The following is a 19,336-nucleotide window of genomic DNA, read 5'->3' on the forward strand; positions in this document are numbered from 1 at the left end:
CCGGAAAAGAAAATTGGCGCATGCGCAAATTTGAAGACGTGCTATGACAGTCTATTTTCTTGAGGTTTTTTTTTTTCTAAGGTGAGGACATTTTATTTCTCTGAATATCATTCAGGATTGCAGATTTTGTTAAGAAAACTTTTGAAATAACAAAATCGTCTCACGTGAACGGATCGAAAGTTTTGTGCTTTCTCTATGGGCGCCATGTTTGAAAACGTATCAGTTGAGTGCAGATGACCATCATCCATTGACGCTAGACCTGAGTAACATGGATGTTGAATCCAGTTTTAACATCGATATTGAATCCAGTTTTTTTATTAATGAAGACAGCGGCAGTGATATGGAGATAATGGATGTCCAATATTCACCTAAATCTTTCGAAAGTACAGCTCAAGTTGGTGTTTTGATCAGTGGTGACTGTCGACTAGTAGCTCTCGATCTTTTGGGGAACATCAGTGTGAATTTTCATGAGATGTATTGCAAATCGCCCCTTTTAAAAGGCATGGATTTTGAGCAATTATCAACAAATATGAAGTTGCATTTTACGCTATTGCCTGAAGAACTTCAGTGTTTTATCTCATTATTTATCATCCCCGACGAGAGTCTGTTGACAACAACCCATTGGATTCCCATATCCACCCTTAACGAGCGATGCAGCGACTATCTTCTTCAGGTAAGATAATCAGAGAGTCAGGAAAATATCCATTAGCGAGTAATTTTTGTGACAGCTCAAAATTTTTAAAGTTTTGTTCAATGTTAAAGTTTTTTCACTCAGATATCAAGAGAACACTAAGGCTAAAGCAAAATTATATGTCTCATTTTCTGTCAGCAAACTTTTTTCAAAAGCTTTTGTATGGAACGTAAATTTCCTAAAGCTCATCAGATCTGAGGGCCGAGAGTAATCTTCTGAACCTTTACAGTGAAGCATTTTACTACTATTAGCCAACAGTCTTGTGAAATTGTAGCAATTATTACCTTGAAAAACACAATTGCCAAAGATTTTTTTTTAAACTTTCTGCTGGAGCTCGAACACATATGTAGAAAAAAAAACAGGTGAACAAATTTAGAAATTGCTACTTTTTAATTTGTTTTTTGTTTTAACAGACTAAGGAATTCCATGGTGTGAATACCTCATCAGCTTCAGACATTTTCCTGAAGATAGGCAAAGGAGAGTACACAGTTAGCTTCCCTTCAAAGGAAGAAATGGAATGTGATCTAAAACAGTTATTCAGTATGGAAAGGTGTGGTGATTATGATCTAAAAAACTTGACTGCATTACTGGTTGACACAGAAAACTGTAACAGCATATCAGGCCAAAAATCAGAGCAAAATTTGCTCAGTGTGTTGACAGAAACTGGCACCATGATAGAGAATAAGAACTGTGTGTCACACTCTGAAAAGACACCAACTAAAAATGATGAGACTGTTGATGACAACCGCATTATTCTCCCAGCTTGTGAGGATGACCCCAAAAAGCGAACGCTGTCCAGAAGTAATACAGTTAAACAATCTAATTTTAGCAAGGGATTTCTCTTTAAAAGTGCTATGCTTCCAAAAATTCCATGTTATGAATTTGCAGATTTTAGCTTGGAGTTTGATGATTTATTAGCTTCTTTTAATAGTTATGAAGCATTTAACATCAGAAATGATGGTCTCTGCCAAGAGCTACCTAACGAACCTAACATACCACAACACAGTGAAGAGCAAGATGTAACATCAGTAGTACCTCTGACAAGAAATAACATCAGTACACAAGCTGATAATGAAGGAAATGCTGTCCATGGTGATCGTTCTGAGAAGAGGCAAGCTGCTGATGCCTTAACTGATTCGAAGCCTGCACAAGGCAGAAAAAAGAAAACTGCACATCTGACATCATCATCAGAGCTCAGCAACAGTTCTGTGTCAGTGCAAGCAAGATCAACAGAGGACAAGAACTTAGATGACCTAGTGGCAAGTGGAGATTTAAAAGGGAAAATGTTAGCAGAGATAGGCTTATTTAGACAGAATCTGTCTAGATCCTCTCAATCTACAAACAGTAGCAAGCGGAATGAAAAAGACATAACATCATCAGCTGATAGTAAAGGAAATGCTGTTCATGTTGATCATTCTGTATCTGTAGTTGATGTGAATTATGGTCACAAGAAGAGGCGAGCTGCTGATGCCTTAACTGATTCGAAGCATGAAAAAGGCAGAAAAAAGAAAGCTGCTCGTCTGACATCGTCAGAGCTCAGCAGCAGTTATGTATCATTGCAAGCAAGATCAACAGAGGACAAGAGCATACAAGATGACCGAGTGGCAAGTGGAGATTTAAAAGAGGAAATGCTAGCAGAGATAGGCTTATTTAGAAAGAATCTGTCTGGATCCTTTCAGTCTACAAACAGTAGCAAGCTGAATAAAAAAGACTTAAAGTCATCAGCTGACTGCTTCATAAGCTTGATGCAGAAAAAGTTGCCTGAAGCTTCATGTGACACATATCAGTCCCATAAGCCCACCAGCAAAAACAGAAACACATTAGCCACAGATCAGTCAGAGTATAGCCACATGCCTAAAAAAGAAATAGCTCAGTCTAGAGAAACAATACATGAAGAATCTAGCAAAGTTTATGTCAGCAAACAAGATCACAAAGATGCTTTAAAGGAACACAGTTACAAGAAGACAGCACTCAGACATACAAAGATCACTTCTGGGAAACCAGTGAAAAACACACTTGTGACAAAAGAGCTGTCATCAAAAGAATCAGATCAAAAGATACAGAATCGTACCATACTCAAGAGGATCTCACCTAATTCTTGGAAGGTTGTGACACCCAATTCAAAAAAAGACAATGTGGGTAAGTGAACCTGTGTGTGCACAGATAGATGTTATGTTGTAGCTAATTGTATTGCACTGTTGTGAGTTAATAGACACTATAACTTGTGCCTACATGCATACATACATCCACACTCATTTCATTATTTACTGGTTGTACTTGAATTGTTGCACTGTTGACACTTAGCATTAAAATGCAGTACAGTAAATAATCATTTCTAATTCAGCAGGAAAACTGTGTGTAAGTTTTTTTATGACTCTGTCTTGGTTGCAGACTTCAGGGAACTAGAGCTTACTGAAGACATTCACTGCATGAAAAAGCTACTCCTTAAATATTTAGAAGTAAAGTTAGAGAAGGATTCTAAGCATAATCTGCATTTCCGACTTCGCCCCAGGTCATGCTTTCTAGATGTGCTGAAGAGGACTGGTGAGCGTACCTCCTTCAATTCCTAGATAAAATGTGCATCCATGGATGCATTATATAAGTAGTAAACTACACCTGTAACTGTCAATAAAATGAAATTTAATAAAACCAATGTTACAAAGCTAGGTGGCTTGCATATGAAATAGAGTACAGCATAAGGTGATTCTGCAACATGTTCTCATTGCTGTTGCTCAGCATAGAGATGCCAAGGGCTCTGACAAAATATTACATGTGGTGATAATAGGTATAGAGTCCCAAATCCTAGTAGCCAGAATTTGCAATGAATGTATGCAGTTCTAGGGCTCAGCATGTTGAAGGCAGACCCCAACCCTGTCCCACTTCCTCCTGGTTTTTGTTGGATAGCTGCTTCGTGGAGAGCGGATATTTTCCAGTTACAAACTTTTTGCTTTACAGTCAAGTGCACAAACTCTCCGGATATAAAGCCTTTGAGAACATTAAAAGAAGTTCAGAACAGACTGAGCTGAATCACATGTGATAACACAGTCTAGCGACTTGATCAGATTTAAGAGATTTGTAGAAGTGTTGCCAGGGTTGAAAAACCTATATAAATGGTTGTCTTAACTGCTGTATATTACACTTAACTATAAAGCAAATGCAACAAATATCAGTAGATTTACTTAAGTAGTTTTAAAGGATACGTGTTTTGGCTTTAAACTTTCATTAAAATCAATCCTTTCAAATCTGGCTTATTTTGCTGCAGAGGCAAATACTAATACTGGTCCTGACATGCACTTATCTTTCATACATTAAAACATAACAGCATTATCATTTGTTAATACCTTGTCCATATTCATGTTTTAGGTCTGACATGGAACCATCCTCGCTGCAAGAAACTTGTGAACAAAATGGCACCACTTTTGGTAGCAGCTGTCCAGTGGGAAAATTCCCAAACACCAAAATGTAATAACTCTTGACAAATTTTATGTTTACCAAGTTTTGTTAGTAGCCTGATGTCTTTCTTCTTTAGAGCACCTTTTCCAGCATTTAGATTCAGGGTATTTTTTTGTGCAATCAGGTGTGCAGGTGTGCCTTCTTATCTTGAGCTGCATAAGCATTTTTTGTCAACATTAGGGTTGTGATAAATGTGAGAGATTTGCGATGCTTAGATTACTGCATGTAGAAGACCGAACCCATTGATCTTTTTCTGCAGTCTCTAATCTTTTCTGGAAGATCATTCCCTTTTAAGTCGATTTCCACTTACTGGTCATTTTAAAGGTTGAAACTGCAACCTTTTGCTTTTTAATCTGAAACCTTTGTTAAATTGTGTCCTAGTCACATGGCTATGAAACCTCTCATTGAGCATTTATATCTTCTTTTAAACTCCAGACCTTGTAAATTGTAAATTTTCATCGGTTGTCATGCAATATTTTTTATATGTATGAAAAGAAGAAATAAATGCTCATGCAACAAGCCTTAGATATTAAAAATGATTTGGTTTCTATACATTCATGTAAATCTTATAGAGAAGTGGGCAACTTTGATATTTACTTTTTGAAGACAGTTCTTTCTGGTTCATATTTTTTAAAAGAAGACCCTGTGATATGAGGCTGGAATTTCGCTTGTAAATTCCAAAATTGTTTGTTGTGATGCTGCTTGCTGTGGTAATCTTTTATCAAGGTGTCTTGTAAAGTTCTGTAACAAGAAGCTCTGATATGCTTCAGACTGTTTTTATGTGTAAAGCCATGTCCTAATTGGGTGACCCTTCCTTCTCTAAACTGGCTTCAGGAAGATCTGTGACATTTCTTCCAGACCTTGGTTCAAGTGTCGGTCACGAAATAGATTCAAGGTGGGAAATGGTTTGTACAGTGTTCTATGAGAATCTGTTGTATGCTATCCTTAGTGCTGACTGGCTAAGTTTATGTCAAAGAAAGTAGGTTAAACAGCAGTGGGCAGTGTTTCCTCGTTGTAGTGCAAAAAAGATGACAGCACTATTTCTTAATATGTAACAAAAATGCATGTTAGGATATAACATTCTAAAGCAGCATAAATATCAAACGTATAACATACAGATAATGATAGTATGAAATACATGAAGTAGTAGTAAAAACACAATAATGTAAGTCCTGAACAATCACATGAAAAACCCTATGCTCTTGTTAGTAGAGGACATACAACATTGACACTTTTCTTCTTGACACTTCTGACTCTTCTAGGTTTCGCTAGTACATTTTTTACACATGTGGAAACAGCTAAAGAATGAACCATTGACTGCCTGAACCATGTTCAGAAAAGAAAGGATCACCCAGTGAAGCTGTCTTGGCATTACGGGTTGAGCCTCTCAGATGCATTTTACACACGATGTTTTATGAGTGAAATATGAAACTTGAGTGCTTCTCATATGCTTTATTTTGGAATATCGTTTTATTTTGCTGCTAGTTTTTTAAAAAAGGGAAGAATGTGATCTGCATTTTTAAATGATGCATGCCCATACATACTCATTAAAAAGTGGGCTGTTTATGCATTTGATCAGTGGCTGATTTTGATGACTCATTAGTGTCAAGTAATAATACTACTTATTTGATTAAGTGTAATACTTTTTTTTTAAAGCTGTTATCACAATAGATCATTGTGACTGTTTTAAATGTATTAGCAACATATGTATGTGTGTGTTGAAATATGGTCAGGATTTGTGCTGCTATTTATGTCAAGTGGCAGTGAATAATAGTACTCATTTTTTTCCAAGTGTAATGATGCTTTTTTATATTGAAGAGTTAGAAATACAGATTATTATGTCTTTGTTTAAAAGTATTTGCACTAATATAGATCAATGTGCCTGCGTATAGTCTAATAAAACTATGGAAATCATGGAAGATGATTTCCAGTCCCCAGAAAAGCAAGAAAGAAACTTTAAAATATCAGGGAATAAATTTGGCTAAATGCTTGTAGACTGAAAATAAAAATTAGAAAACTGTGGGAATTTTAAAGTTTAAATAGTTTTGCACGAAACAGTTGTGCACCAGAATTGTTTTCTTCACTGTATATGTTGACTGTACATATATTCTTTGTAACATCATATTGTACTGATGTTAGCAAAAACTGGCACCAGAAATGATGGAAGTTACTTTAGTCCAAGTATAGACTCTTTTATATACATCTTCTGGTTGATAGCATTTAGTTTTAGATTTATCCATAAGGCTGGCTGATACTAGTTATTACTATTTGTAATTTTGGTTTATTGTTGAATGAGTCATATAGTGTAACAGCAATATTTTATTGTACATTATAGGGAGAGAATTCCCACCTCCTGCATGTTATGTTTACAAACACATTTGTAATATACATGTAGTTGCATGCACTGTATGCTGATTTCAGATCTCTGTGGATAAATAATGCTGTCTGATCTCACAATGTTAAATGTGTTGCCATTTTGTAAGGTGAATTCTGTATACGGGCTCGCCGAGATCACTTCGCAAGAGGCTGAGCGTTGGTCTTGGCAGACAGCAATCCACCTATACACGTCCTTGGAAGAATCACATGCTTACTGATAGACACAAAAAAACGCATGAAAGTATTTCTGGAAGATACATGCGTTTGTGTTACGGATTACTTTTGTAATCAAGAATGCTTAAATAGTATCTCAAGGTTAAAAAAATAAATGGGCTGTTATGCTTATCAGTTTCAACTCTGTCCATCTTTGGTTTAGCATTAGTATCACACAGATCATTTCATTCCTCTTCTGATCCTTCAAGCTTTTGCATTCCTTGTAGTCACCTTAATTTAAAAAATAAGAACCGTTTGCTCTACACAATGGTACTATGCTAGTTGCCCCTCCATATTCGCAAAAAAACAGCCCCCATGGCCCCGGCTTCTCGTGTCGGGGGTGAACACCCAGTCTTTCTCTGGCTGGGGGGCTAAGCCGGCCCACCCCTTTTTCTTATGCATTTCCTTTTTCTTCCTTATCTGGCCCTTTCATCTATATTCTTTTTCTAATCAAACATCGCCCTCTTTTACTTCAGTTTTATCCTTCCTTTCTTCTGTCTACACAGGTCTTTCTTCTGTTTTCCTACCATGCCTTTCTTTGGATGTCATTTTTTCTCTGCGTTTGCCGTGCAGGGCGACCCGTGTCAGTGGAGGATGGGATCCTGGAGGTTGAGGTCCCTGATGGGCTGCAGCCCATCATACCAACACACCTCTTAAGCCTGGACTTCTCCTAGACGGGAGGTTGGTGTGGCCCACACCAACCAAGCGGCTGGTCATGTATTGCCTTAGTTTTGCTAGAAGGCTGCAGCCAGGGTCAATCTGGTCTTCATACTTGGAAGGCCAGAGTATATTCCTTATGTATCCCTGGTGCGGCCCTGCTAGAAATGCACTAAGTGGTACCTCTCAGTCGCATACCCCTGTCTACAATCCTTCAATGGAACTTTCGAGGGATCCGAGCCTACTTTGAAGAACTTTGATGCCTAGCATCTCGTTTCTCTCTTGATATTATAGAACTGCAGGAAGTCTCCTACCTTCCACCTCGTTTTCCTTCAAAGGCTATCGAGTTTTACGTCAGGACTCACAGACTGATGTCCTTTCAGGTGGGACTGCTCTTCTCATTCGCTCCCACCTTTTGTTTAGCCAGATACCCCTTTCCAATCCTCTTCAAGCTCCTGGACAAGACTATCACTATTTGCTGTGTCTATCTGCCTCCTTCTGCTCGGATATCCCGACAGGAACTTGAGAGTCTTTTGACCCAACGTCCTGCTCCCGTATTTCTTTTGGGGGACTAACGGGCACCACCCCTTGTGGGGCGGGGCCTCAACTGACACCAGAGGAGAGTTGGGATCATTTTTTATGGAAAGTGATCTCTGCCTTTTGAACGACTGTTCTAACACCTTTTGCCGTCCTCACTAGCACAGTGTCAGCAGTCAATTTATCAGTGGTCAGCCCAGCACTGTTATTAGATTTTAACTGATCTATACAAGAAGACCTGTGCGGCAGAGATCACTTTCCTATCATTTTACAATTTTTAACTAGTCTGAAGCAGGACGATAATCTTTATGTCGGCGGGTGGAATCTGACTAAGGCAGATTGGCCTGCCTATCAGACCCTCTGTTCCACCCTCCTCCTCCTAAGTTCTAGTTTTAATTTCGAAGTAAAAGACATTGGCAATGATCCCATGTTGCATCCTGCTAAGCTGTTCACCTCAGTTTTAAATGAAATCGTCTCTGAGATGATTCCTACACGAAGGTATCGTAATAGCTGTCCATGTGTGCCTTGGTTTACAAAGGAGTGTAGGGTGGAAGAAAGCCCAGCGCCTTCTGCCAACCCACTCCTGAAAATGTGATATGCTTTATTTTGGAATATTTTATTTTTGCAGCAGAAATGTTTATCTTTTTTCTTCATGCAATATTGCTGAAATGGGTGTACATAAAATATGGTCGGGTGGAAAAAAACAAACGACCATGTTTCTTTATTAATATACTTTTCTTGATTTTCTTTTTATCACAAAATTTTTTTTAAATTGAGAAGTGTTTATTTTTCTGTGTGTAAAAGAAGACTGCTTATCGTTTGAGTGGTTTTACCATTAGCATGTTAAAAAGTATTATTTTCGTCAGTGTTTCTCACTTATCTCTTATTAACCCAGAATACAAACACAAAATCTCATTATCTCTTTTACTCATAGGAAATCACAGTCTTTGCAGCAACATTATTTGAAAGATTTAAATGAGCAATAATTATGAGCACAAAATAGCTAAAACACCTGTCACACAAACAAGCATCTGTACACACTTTCATTCATGCTGTCATACTGCTAATCATGGTGCTATCAAAGTACATGATGTTATATAAAAACTGTAAGGTACAAGTGCAATAAACCAGAATTGCATTGGTCACATAAAAAGCCATAAGCAGCTGTGACAGGATTAAAAAATATACCTCAGTAGACAATCTGTTGTGTGAAAAGGGGATAAATGGCAAAATTTGCCTAATTATATTTGCGTTTAACAAATCTATGACTTCACAGTTCATCCAAATATTGAAGAGTAGGTTGGAACTTTTGTTTTAATGCTTAGGAGTGCATCCTGGAATAAAACCAATTCAAGTTATTAAAGCATCAATAATTTGGTTTGCATTTCAAGACAATACAATCGGAGATCATTCTCATGCTAATAATGATTCCTTTTCTCTCCAACCAATCTGGACCACTAGCACTAAATTAAAAAGAAAAAAAATCAATTATATTTGTGATAATTATTTCTTATGTAAAATAGGGCTGTAATATTTGAAATTACTTTAATGCCCAGTGATGAGATAGAAGTAGCAAGAAAAAATATATGCAGGAGCAGAAGAAGGTGACAAATGAAGGATGAATAACATGACAAGTACTTACTGACCTTTCCACCATTTTTTTCAAGCAATTGTAATGCATCTGTGACACTATCCTTGTACTTCTTGTCCATCATGCGCTTCGATAACTGAAATAGTGAGTTATAATCGCATTTCTGCTCATTTTTCTGAAGAATCAGTATTCCTTATCACAAATATATTTAACTACAGGCTGATATTTACCAGCTTATTTCATGATTTATTAGAGCATATTTGGTTCCAGAAAGGTTATAATAGAACTGCTTAAAAGAAGTTCCTCAACAGAAATCTGCAGTCAATAGGATCGAGTATATTACATAATATATTTTAGCTTTTGCAGTCTTTTGAATACACTATGCCTTTTGGCACATAAAGATAGCTAAAATAAAAATGACAGTGTACAAGGAACATGTCTACACGAGGGTCACAACTTTTGTGAGCGTCAACAAACATACACTCTTAGTCATGCAACTGTGAAAGTAGTATTTAAGTTTCTTTACTGCCTATACTTACTGCCATGAGTAAGTTCTTCAGATGAGGATTAAGTGCTGGTCCTACTGCTTCACTGAGATGGCAAAGAGCAGATAGACCTCTTTCAAAAACTTCATTGTTGGCATGGCTCTGGAGAAGTTTGGGGGGGGGGGGAATAGGAGAAAAAAACACTAATATTTTCATGATGCATTTTAAATGCTTCCTATTTTTTCACCACAGTTATGTAAATAAATGATGGCTTGGCTACTAATATAATAATATACAAGCATTGTCAAGATATATCGGTCTGCGTATTATGCTTATTTCCAGATTAGCTCGATCTACTGCCATTTAAATGTCTGCTCTGCCAAAGTTTTCTGGTCTCAGCTAAACTTGACTGTTTATAATTCTCTGCTTTTTAGCCCCCATTCCCCCACCCAAAAAAAAATGTCATAAACTTCATCAGATTATGTAGATATAAATTACAACTCCTTCATGCTCTCCACAGGCTTCCCATTTAGGCCTGCATTAGATATTAGCTGTCCATTCTTAGAGTCTTTGAGCTCCACACTCCTAACTACTTTCTTCTTTATCCAATGCTTGCATTCTCAGTCTGACTGTTGTTATAACAAAAGCATAAGGCTGTTGCATATATGTTTATGGTGCATCATTTAAGTTTAGTTTATTCCATGTTGCTTCCTTGAGGAGCATAGGGGCACAACAACAGCTCGCCAGCGGACCCGGTTTGGGGCAGCCCCCTTCTGTTGGGCTCATGTGGTTGCCTCACTTTCTGTTGTTCTTAAACATGCATTATTTAAGAATGCCCTGGAAATAGTTTTCCTAAGGTTTGTCTTTTTACTTCTATTCCTCCATCATTTTATTATACTCTCCTGTCTGCCTGACTTGTATTACTTTGTACAGTTGTTAGACGCTGATTTTTGAGTTCTGTATTAATTTTGTTATTTTCCATGTTCTTAGACATTCTTTCCATGTACAATATTGTTAAAGCACAGTATGCACACTTGATTTTTGATGTGGTAGTACACTATAGAAGCCACTTTTATTATTATTCAAAAGAGATTTGCTCCTAATTTCATTGCCCCAACACCATTTTAAACTCCTTCTCAACACACCTCTAAATCATGACATCTACCTTTTATAGTTTAAAATTTCGTGCTCAAAAGGCAAGGTTTTTTTTTTTTGTTTGACTGTTTATTTAGTCAAACTGTAGTGTAAAGAGCTTATACAATTTATGCACATGCACATAAATCCTTATTTTCTTGACATCAAGTGTTAAAAGTATAAAATGCATTTCTATTACTTAAAGTGTACTTAGAATGGAAACAATCTTAAAATATACAGATTAACTCACCAGTGCTGCCCTAAGAGGAGGAACCACCTTAGGCAGTAGAGGTGCCGCCTTTTTACATGCGTTTGGACTTTCTAAAATCTCTTTGAAGCCCATACACGACACCAGAGTATAGGGGTGAACAGTTTCCCTCAATCCCTGTGGTATAGATTATGCTTATGTTTAGTTTAAGTAACTTCTTAGAAAAATGATTTTCAAAATACATATCACATTGTTTTGATGCATGCACATATACACAAAGCCCTTATGCCTTTAGATAATGCATGATTAGCCCACCAACTGTTTGGTGGCCAGAATTTGTGAATCAGTTCTAACAGTTTTTTGTTTTTAAAAAACATAGCACAATAAAGTACATGCAATTAAAATAGATGAAAAAAGGCAATTCTCTCACCTCTGCCAGAGTCACAAAGACAGGGTCAAAGGGAAGACTCTCTGGTGATTGGTCCCAGACAAGTTTGTGTTTAACACTGCCGTGGACCAGTCTAAAAAGACATTATGACCCAACATATAGAGAATACATAACGTAGATGCCACCACAGGACAAAGCTTTAAAATCTGCAGATTTTATAAATTCTATGAATCAACAATTCTATGAATCAACATCAAATGGTACATCAACAGCTACATGCATATCACAGGCTCTCCCAAAATGTCATAACTGCAACATTTGCATTTTCTGCAAATTATAGATTTGTCTGGCCTTAACGCAATTTTTGAGGCTTATTGTATAACATCAAAGATAATAGCAACATCATGAAATGATAGTTTAAAGCCTAACTTCATTGTCACATTGCAAAAACACAGATCAAAAAGTAAAATGATAAAAAGCAAAGTAGGTGTTTGTAGGTTTTCAGTCTTTGCTTAATATCCCCGACTGAAAATTAGTGATGAGCTGGACTGTGGAAACTCTTTAACAGTATCAAAATTGAATGGCTGATGCACTGTACAAGTTAAACAAAAAACAAAAAAAAACCAACCTACCATATGGAAGAAATTAAAAGTTTAAAACATTTACCTGCATGGGACTCCTCCATTTATATAAAGGGACGCAAAAGCTGACAGGCTTCTGGAGGAAAACTATGAAGGAAAACAGGTATAAGAAGTGCATTATCATCAAAGTTATTATTATTTCTCTCCTCGAGATTCAACCACAGAACACCTACAAAGAAATACAAGAGAGGGACATTACAAAAAAAAAAGAAAATGCAAATTCGAACAGCACATGAATATAAGCAACTACTAGTGAGATGTTTATACAAGAAATAAGCATAGCCTCAGATAATTATCAAAAGGTACATTTTGCAACAGGCATCATCAAATGCTTTGTTCTTGTGATTAATATATACAATGTTGGATTATGGTATTTTATTGAAATTTATATTTTTAAAACCCCTAACTCACACTGCTAATGGTATTTTTTTCTGAAATAAGCAACATCTCCACACTATTTCCCAAGCACACTTGCAAAATCAAACTGTGAAAAGTTTATTTCTTCACCCTTAGAAAAAACACAACCCGAAGTTTTGCATCTAAAGAGCAGTAGTGTCCACAGTGCACTGCACCAACTTCCACATCAAGCTTCCAGGCAACTTGGTTTCATGGGTTTACATCATCTGACAGTCTCAAGATAAGTTTTTACCTGAGGGGGAATGGGGGGGGGTATTCACATTAAAGGTTTTCCAACTGTGCATGTCATTATAGTTAAGTGTAAGCTATTTTGATTTTTTCCTTCCTCATTCATAAACTTTCCACAGAAGGCACACAATATAAGGATTTTCTCTGGTCTTTTTCCAAGCCAGATTGCTTGTTGAGATCTTTACTGGATCTCTGCAATTACCATTTTAAGGTCAGCCTGCTTTTGCCAGACATCAGCATAGTCTGCTTGGCTCATAATGTTACCATTGGATTGTGGCAGACTTCAGTCTCATAGTAATGGCATTTAGGCTCTGAAGCATCCACGGCCAAGGACTACAGAATACTGATAATCTCCTTGTGCGTGACCCACATGACCACTAGCTAGTGACAACCCTTGGAGATCCTTCATCAAATCCCAAATCCTTACTTCCTACTACAGGCACTTGCAGCACTTAAACCTATGTGGTACAGAAATCTGGCTGCCCAAAAGCACTTGGATTTTCCCCTTCTTTAGATCACTTGAGGAGTGAGGTATTAAAACGTTCTCCATCTCCTCTCCTGCTTCACCTTCCCCAACTAATCTTTGAAGCAAATTTACCTCACCACATGTGTAATGAACAATAATGCATCTCTGGATTTGGATACCAGTGTTCTAACGACTCGGCTATCCACATGCACCCCTCCCCCATACATGTCACTTCTGCAATTTCTGCATTGTTGTGTTACACAGACTTACATGATCTACTGTCTTTGGGTTCAGGCGGTCTGAAGGCTTTCCAAGTTTGGGCTTTACTCCTGTTCCAGAGGTTTCTTTCGAACCTGCGCTATTCGGAGGTGTCTTTGAACTTCTGGACTCTACTAGATCTTTGCTTCCAACCTTCGATGCCATAGTGATAGCAGTCTGCTGCACTTGCAGTGATGTTCAGTTGTTTTTATAGACTAAGTATATTTACCTTCAAAATAAATGGAAAGTTACAAAGCTAGCAATATATACATTAACAAAACTGTGTTATTTTGAAATCGATACTATTATCAATGTTGAGCTAACCCCAAAACAAAATCAGTCATTAACAGATGACATTTGACAACATTTTTAAGGTACGATCGACAATTTGCAACCTAGACTCAACTGTAATCTGTCCAGTTTTCAAAAGGACATGGTCCACACAAAATAAGCACAATCAAACCGATAATGTCAAATTATCCATAGCAATTTTGCTTTGATCCCTGTTGACTGTGACTCAAGCCGTCGGTAATCTCTAGGAAAAGTTTTTCAAATCACAATAAAAGCCGCCATTTTGCGGAATAATCGCACTTACGACAATAAGTAAAAAAGTATTGGAATCTTCTAATTTGCAAGAATTTAACATAGAACCTCTTAAAATCACAAATGTAAAAAAATTATTTTGATAGATGTTACAATATTTAGCTAAAATATTCAGCATATGCAGAATTTTTCGTGTTTAGATTGCTTTTTATATTTAGTCGGATTTAGTTCCGGTGTCATTGTGAGCTGGTTCTAACAAACATGGCGGATTTTGTTTGTGGTTGTTGACAACCGTGTTTGAATTCAGAAGAAAAGGATTTAGTCAAGCTACACCGTAAAATGGATATAAACATTCGGTCATTGCTATGTTCAGCAAAATTTTGCAAAGGTAAAATACGCAATTAATGAAATTTTATTAGCAGATTGCTGATAATTAGAATCGTATGACCCGGCCTGTATTAATTTGAAGATCGGTAGAGCTTAATTTTGTAGCGGAGTTGACATTTTATGTTTCTCGGCCAGTTATTATCAAACGGGAATTAGGTTTTTATTTAAACAAACTTTATTTGTAATTATCTGATGCTTTTGATATGCGCGATACTTGATTAATATCTAGGCAGAAGATCTTTCATTGTTAAGAGAACATTATTTTAATTATATATATATTGCTGTATTTAAAATCAGTTTTTTTAAAATTAATGTAAAGTGCTCATTCCCATGGATATACTAGGACTGTCTTGTCGTTATTTTGTACTTTCTGTTTTCGGGGTGTTTGATGAAAACTGATTTATTGTAGTCATGCAGAAACTAGTAAATTAAATGAGGCGATGCGTTACAAATTATATTACTTTGTGTGGTAGAGGCTAGCTGATCAGAGCCCAGCTAAAGGCAGATTGGTCAGCAGTGCTATTTGGCATGCAGGTTTATTTTGGTACAAAGGAGATGAAGGGGGGGGGGGGTCACAGTGAGGAAAAGGGTGCCACACATACCCTACCTCCTGCCAGACATGCAGGAGCTTCAGCAACAGAAACAGCACTGTCTTCTGATATTATTGACCACCCATGAAATGTGTGCTGAGAGAAAACCATCATAACCCTGACCAGACCTGATTGAGGATGAAGAAAGCCAATGGAAGGGTATACGCTGTTGAGAGTGCCAAGTTAGCTTTGCCAACAACAAATGTTTCAGTGTATTATAGTCTGCTTGGTGTATGGACCAAGACATGGGGCTGTGTGCAGTCTTAATAAGCATTAGAGACTGAGTGTTTGCTTTACTCAGCTGTGTGGTCACTCCACAAGGTTCAGGCAACAACCAAACAGTTGCCATATATTAAAGGTCAAACATCCTACAGCTATGCTTTTAGCATTATCTCCATCAAGTGTGCGCAGGCGTATAGATTACCTGGTTGTTACCTATAATTTTGGGTTTCAAAAGAATTGTTTACTTACAACTGCATCTAAGATATCTTTCTGGGATGATTCATGAAGACTGCCAGAAGAAAATGAATTGAACCTAATTTATGACATTGTAGAAAAGTGTGCTAGATACTATTATCCTTCTATTTATGGCTTGTCATAGGGTAATAGGATCTGTGGAAAGCACAGGCATGTCAGCATCTAGTTTAGAGAAATGCAAATAAGTTTGGGTTTTGTTTGGTTGGTTTTTGCATCTGTGTGTGAGAAAGCAGGCTGAATGCAGGATATTGGCTTAATCTGTGTGACAAAATCTGTTAAAATTCCGCTTCAGTTACCACCATTCAACAATATTGGACAAGAAGGTTTAGTCTGTTAACCAATACTCTTCTGTTTTTCACAAAACAGGTCATTGGCCTGATTTTTCTTTAGGATAATGATTACCATATTCAGTGCACATTTGCCGCATAGATACTCCATATTAATAATAATAATCTGTGACTCTGTATAGCGCAGCTCCCTGGCCAAAGCCTAGGTCACCGCTCTTAATAAACAAAAAATTAAAAAGAAAGATGAAAACCCTGCGGCTTTCTCACTACACTTGATAAAATACTTTGTCATAGCTCCTCTAAGTGAAGTCTTTCTAAACCAATCTATGTGTCATTAAGGTGATGTCTTTTGCATGAAAAATGCAGAAAAGATCAATTAGTAGTCCATAGTGGTGCTGATGACACAAATTAAGCTATTATAATGTCAGATAGAAAAGACGATGGTAAAGCTGAAAACTCATAGATGGAAAGTCATCATTACTCTGGTAAAGTACATCTTTAGAGATTGTGATCTATTACAGTCCAGATATAAAGGTCATAAATTCAATGTTTCATTAGTGGCAAACACAAATCCAGCGATATTCAGGCTATGTAGATCAAATAATCGAAAGCTTCTGGGCTCTGTGAAGTCACAGGACAGAGAGAAACTATACCAAAACATAATCTTTTGATGCTGATGGAAGGTCAGTAGTGGACTGTAGTGACAACTTGAAAATGTTATGACATCAAGGAGAAGAAACTGCAGTAGGCAAGATAAAATCATGCAGAAATCCATAAAATTACATACATAAAATATTTCTGATTGCAACCCTATCCAGTCAGTTCCAGTCTTCTTTAGTTTGTTCAGCTGTTCTTCACTGTAGTCTGGTTTGAAATAGTATGTCATGATGCCTGGATCTATAATGTCAGCATTTTGATGACCACATTTAAGAGAATAAAAGTGAAATTATACCTGTTAGATCATTTGGCAACAAAACCTCCATGAAATGTCAATGACCTTATGAGTGCAAATGATTCTGGATGCCAAAATCCATCAGTGAAGCCAACTTCATAGGTTTAGAGTAAACTTGCCTTTATAATAATGTTACACAAATTATTTACATTACAGTCACATGATGATTGGGTGAATATAATTGCTCCTTTGATTTTTAAGAATAATGTTTTTATATATCAAGGTCAATGCTAGAAATTTACAAGACTGAACATGAAAACTTTTTGTAACTTCTGGCTTGCATGTGCAGGGAAAGAAAAGACTTTGTTACTGCAGCAGGCGTTTACACAGATTCGTAGTGTTTTTGAGGCCAGACCAGTTGCCGATGGCCCAGAGCTATTTGGGCAGGACCTGTTTGTTCAATGTGCAGAAATTGCATTTGAGGTAAACATCTTAGTTCAATAAATTTTGTATTGTGAACTACGTGAAATAAGGGTATAAACAATATATAAACATATATAATCTATATGTAGTAAGTTGTATCAACCATAGTATGTTTGTTTTCCTAGATATTTGGATTTCTTCAGAGGGTCCTTTTAAGCTGTTGGGATTAGTGTGCACAAGGTATGAGCAGAAGATCACAAGCTCATGGCCTATTGAGCCTGTGACTGTAAAACTTTCACTGCCAACCAGGTAGCAAAAGGTGAGAGGTTTAAAGGTGGCAGAAGAAGAAAGCTGGGCTCTGCCTTTCATGTAGAAAGCTTTAGACATGGAGAGCCACTTACAGTTCACTGCCTTTACAGCTGTTAGACCATGGAACTTTCCCTGTAACTTGGATTTTTCGAAAACGTTTTTGTTTCATGACACTAGATATTTGTCTCTTTATCATCAAACATGGCAATATGCAGTGAAATACTCAGATATCTCAGCACGCTACTTAGAATACTAGATTTTTATCATCTCAACAAATGTGATTATGCTAGTTTAGAAAAGGCATTTTCTAAATTAGAAAGTGTTTCTATTTGCATAAAGTGTTTGTATCATTTTTTCGTAGAAGTTGTAGTAGATATGTAGCAAACATTGAACTTGCCCAACAGGAAGGGATAGGGTGATTTAAGTCAACGGTTCTTCAACTGGATTGAGCAAACTGGTGGCAAATACAAACTACATATATCTTTCATCTTGCTTTATAGCATTCTATAGACATAATGTTTGCGTTTTCTGATGCACGTCTCCATGTGTTCTTATTATTATTCTGAGATTGATATTTTTTGTCAAGCATTTTCAGCTAACCTTTGATACAGCGCTTTATAGCTTTATTATTATTATTTATATGAAATAGTTACTATTAAGCCTTACCACTTGTTTTTAACTCCTCTCTGATCCATCCATCAAATGAGAGAAAATTTACTTTTCCATCTCTGTCCCCACCATTTGAAATTTGACTCCCTTTCTTTTTGACCTGTATACCTGTGAAGCTCCTAAGTCCAGCATCAAGCCTACCTCTTTAAAAACCTCTTTAATAATGCACTGAACTCTTCCCTCCTAGTGTTTGATCATGTACTGTTTATATTTGCAGCTGAGTCAACTATTTGCTAATACATATGTTTCTTTATTGTATGGTTAATTGTCAGTTCATTTGTAGTCTTTCATGCACAGCACATAGAGCTCATCTTGATGTGAGGAAATGCATGGTACTAATTTAATTATTATTATATTAAAGTGAATCAAAAGCTAAAAATGCAAGTATTAATGAAAAGTAGGCTGTAAGAGAATTTTTTTTAATTCTTCTGATATTACTAACAATAAATAAATGCACAATGACTGTAAATATTTCATGCAACAAAGTGTTACATTCAAAAGTTGCTTATATTACTTCTCAATTAAATTGGAATCCACTACACCACAACTATGCATTTTACACAATCCTCTGCATTCAAAAACTAAAAGCAAATTAATTAACCTTAACAAAGCTTTGTGATCCAAGGAAGAAAATCCAGTAAAAAGAACAAAGAAAAATCCTAATTCCTGCTTGCATCCCTTGCACTATTTTAGCCTTTCTAAATTAAGCAGCTCTAGTGGACATGCCTTTGTTGACTAACATCAAATATAACTGACACTGATCAACAATCACTTGTCAACATACCATGAATTTACTGAAAGATATGTCCTATGAGAAATTATCAGTCATGATGAATCTGCAAATCATAACATATAATAATAATGAGGATTTAGATAGCATCGTTCCAAAGATTTGCTTATAACGCTTAACATAAATCATACATAGACTAAATTATTAACAACCATGCACCCACATTCGCATATAACAGACATAGCTTCTACAACATACACTCACTGATCATACACAAAGTAAATTA

General features: G+C 36.7%; 3 protein-coding genes across 12 annotated transcripts in view; 2 read left to right on the forward strand and 1 right to left on the reverse strand.

Moving 5' to 3' along the window:
* The first annotated feature begins 88 nt into the window (after positions 1-88).
* LOC112563578 lies at positions 89-8,721 on the forward strand. 2 transcript variants are annotated; one of them, XM_025237656.1, is made up of 5 exons: positions 89-673; positions 1,105-2,830; positions 3,083-3,235; positions 4,055-4,153; positions 6,628-8,721. In XM_025237656.1, the coding sequence occupies exons 1-5, from the start codon at positions 269-271 to the stop codon at positions 6,672-6,674; spliced, it is 2,430 nt and encodes an 809-aa protein (XP_025093441.1). In that variant the 5' UTR covers positions 89-268; the 3' UTR covers positions 6,675-8,721. The 2 variants fall into 2 exon arrangements, with proteins under 2 accessions (XP_025093441.1, XP_025093442.1); XM_025237657.1 differs by having other exon boundaries at positions 3,204-3,235; positions 4,055-8,721.
* A 116-nt stretch (positions 8,722-8,837) lies between these two features.
* On the reverse strand, positions 8,838-14,342 carry LOC112563580 (PACRG-like protein). Of its 3 annotated transcripts, none has more exons than XM_025237666.1 (8): positions 14,150-14,342; positions 13,756-13,972; positions 12,400-12,461; positions 11,776-11,866; positions 11,388-11,522; positions 10,058-10,165; positions 9,570-9,654; positions 8,838-9,261 (listed from the first exon to the last, which is right to left on the reverse strand). In XM_025237666.1, exons 2-8 carry the CDS (start codon positions 13,906-13,908, stop codon positions 9,242-9,244), a joined length of 654 nt encoding a protein of 217 aa, XP_025093451.1. In that variant the 5' UTR covers positions 13,909-13,972; positions 14,150-14,342; the 3' UTR covers positions 8,838-9,241. The 3 variants fall into 3 exon arrangements, with proteins under 3 accessions (XP_025093451.1, XP_025093449.1, XP_025093450.1); XM_025237664.1 differs by having other exon boundaries at positions 9,574-9,654; positions 14,150-14,341; XM_025237665.1 differs by having other exon boundaries at positions 9,574-9,654; positions 14,207-14,333.
* A 179-nt stretch (positions 14,343-14,521) lies between these two features.
* The window catches only part of LOC112563577 (cilia- and flagella-associated protein 46-like), a 56,944-nt gene continuing 52,129 nt past the window's right edge, over positions 14,522-19,336 (forward strand). For all 7 annotated transcript variants that reach the window (XM_025237653.1, XM_025237649.1, XM_025237655.1 and 4 more), the window contains exons 1-2: positions 14,522-14,674; positions 17,269-17,402. In XM_025237653.1, coding sequence (XP_025093438.1) covers positions 14,626-14,674; positions 17,269-17,402 — 183 coding nt within the window. In that variant the 5' untranslated portion in view covers positions 14,522-14,625. The remainder of the gene's footprint in view (positions 14,675-17,268; positions 17,403-19,336) is intronic.

Source organism: Pomacea canaliculata, linkage group LG5 (assembly GCF_003073045.1).
Source record: "Pomacea canaliculata isolate SZHN2017 linkage group LG5, ASM307304v1, whole genome shotgun sequence".
Classification (NCBI taxonomy): Eukaryota; Metazoa; Mollusca; class Gastropoda; order Architaenioglossa; family Ampullariidae; genus Pomacea; species Pomacea canaliculata.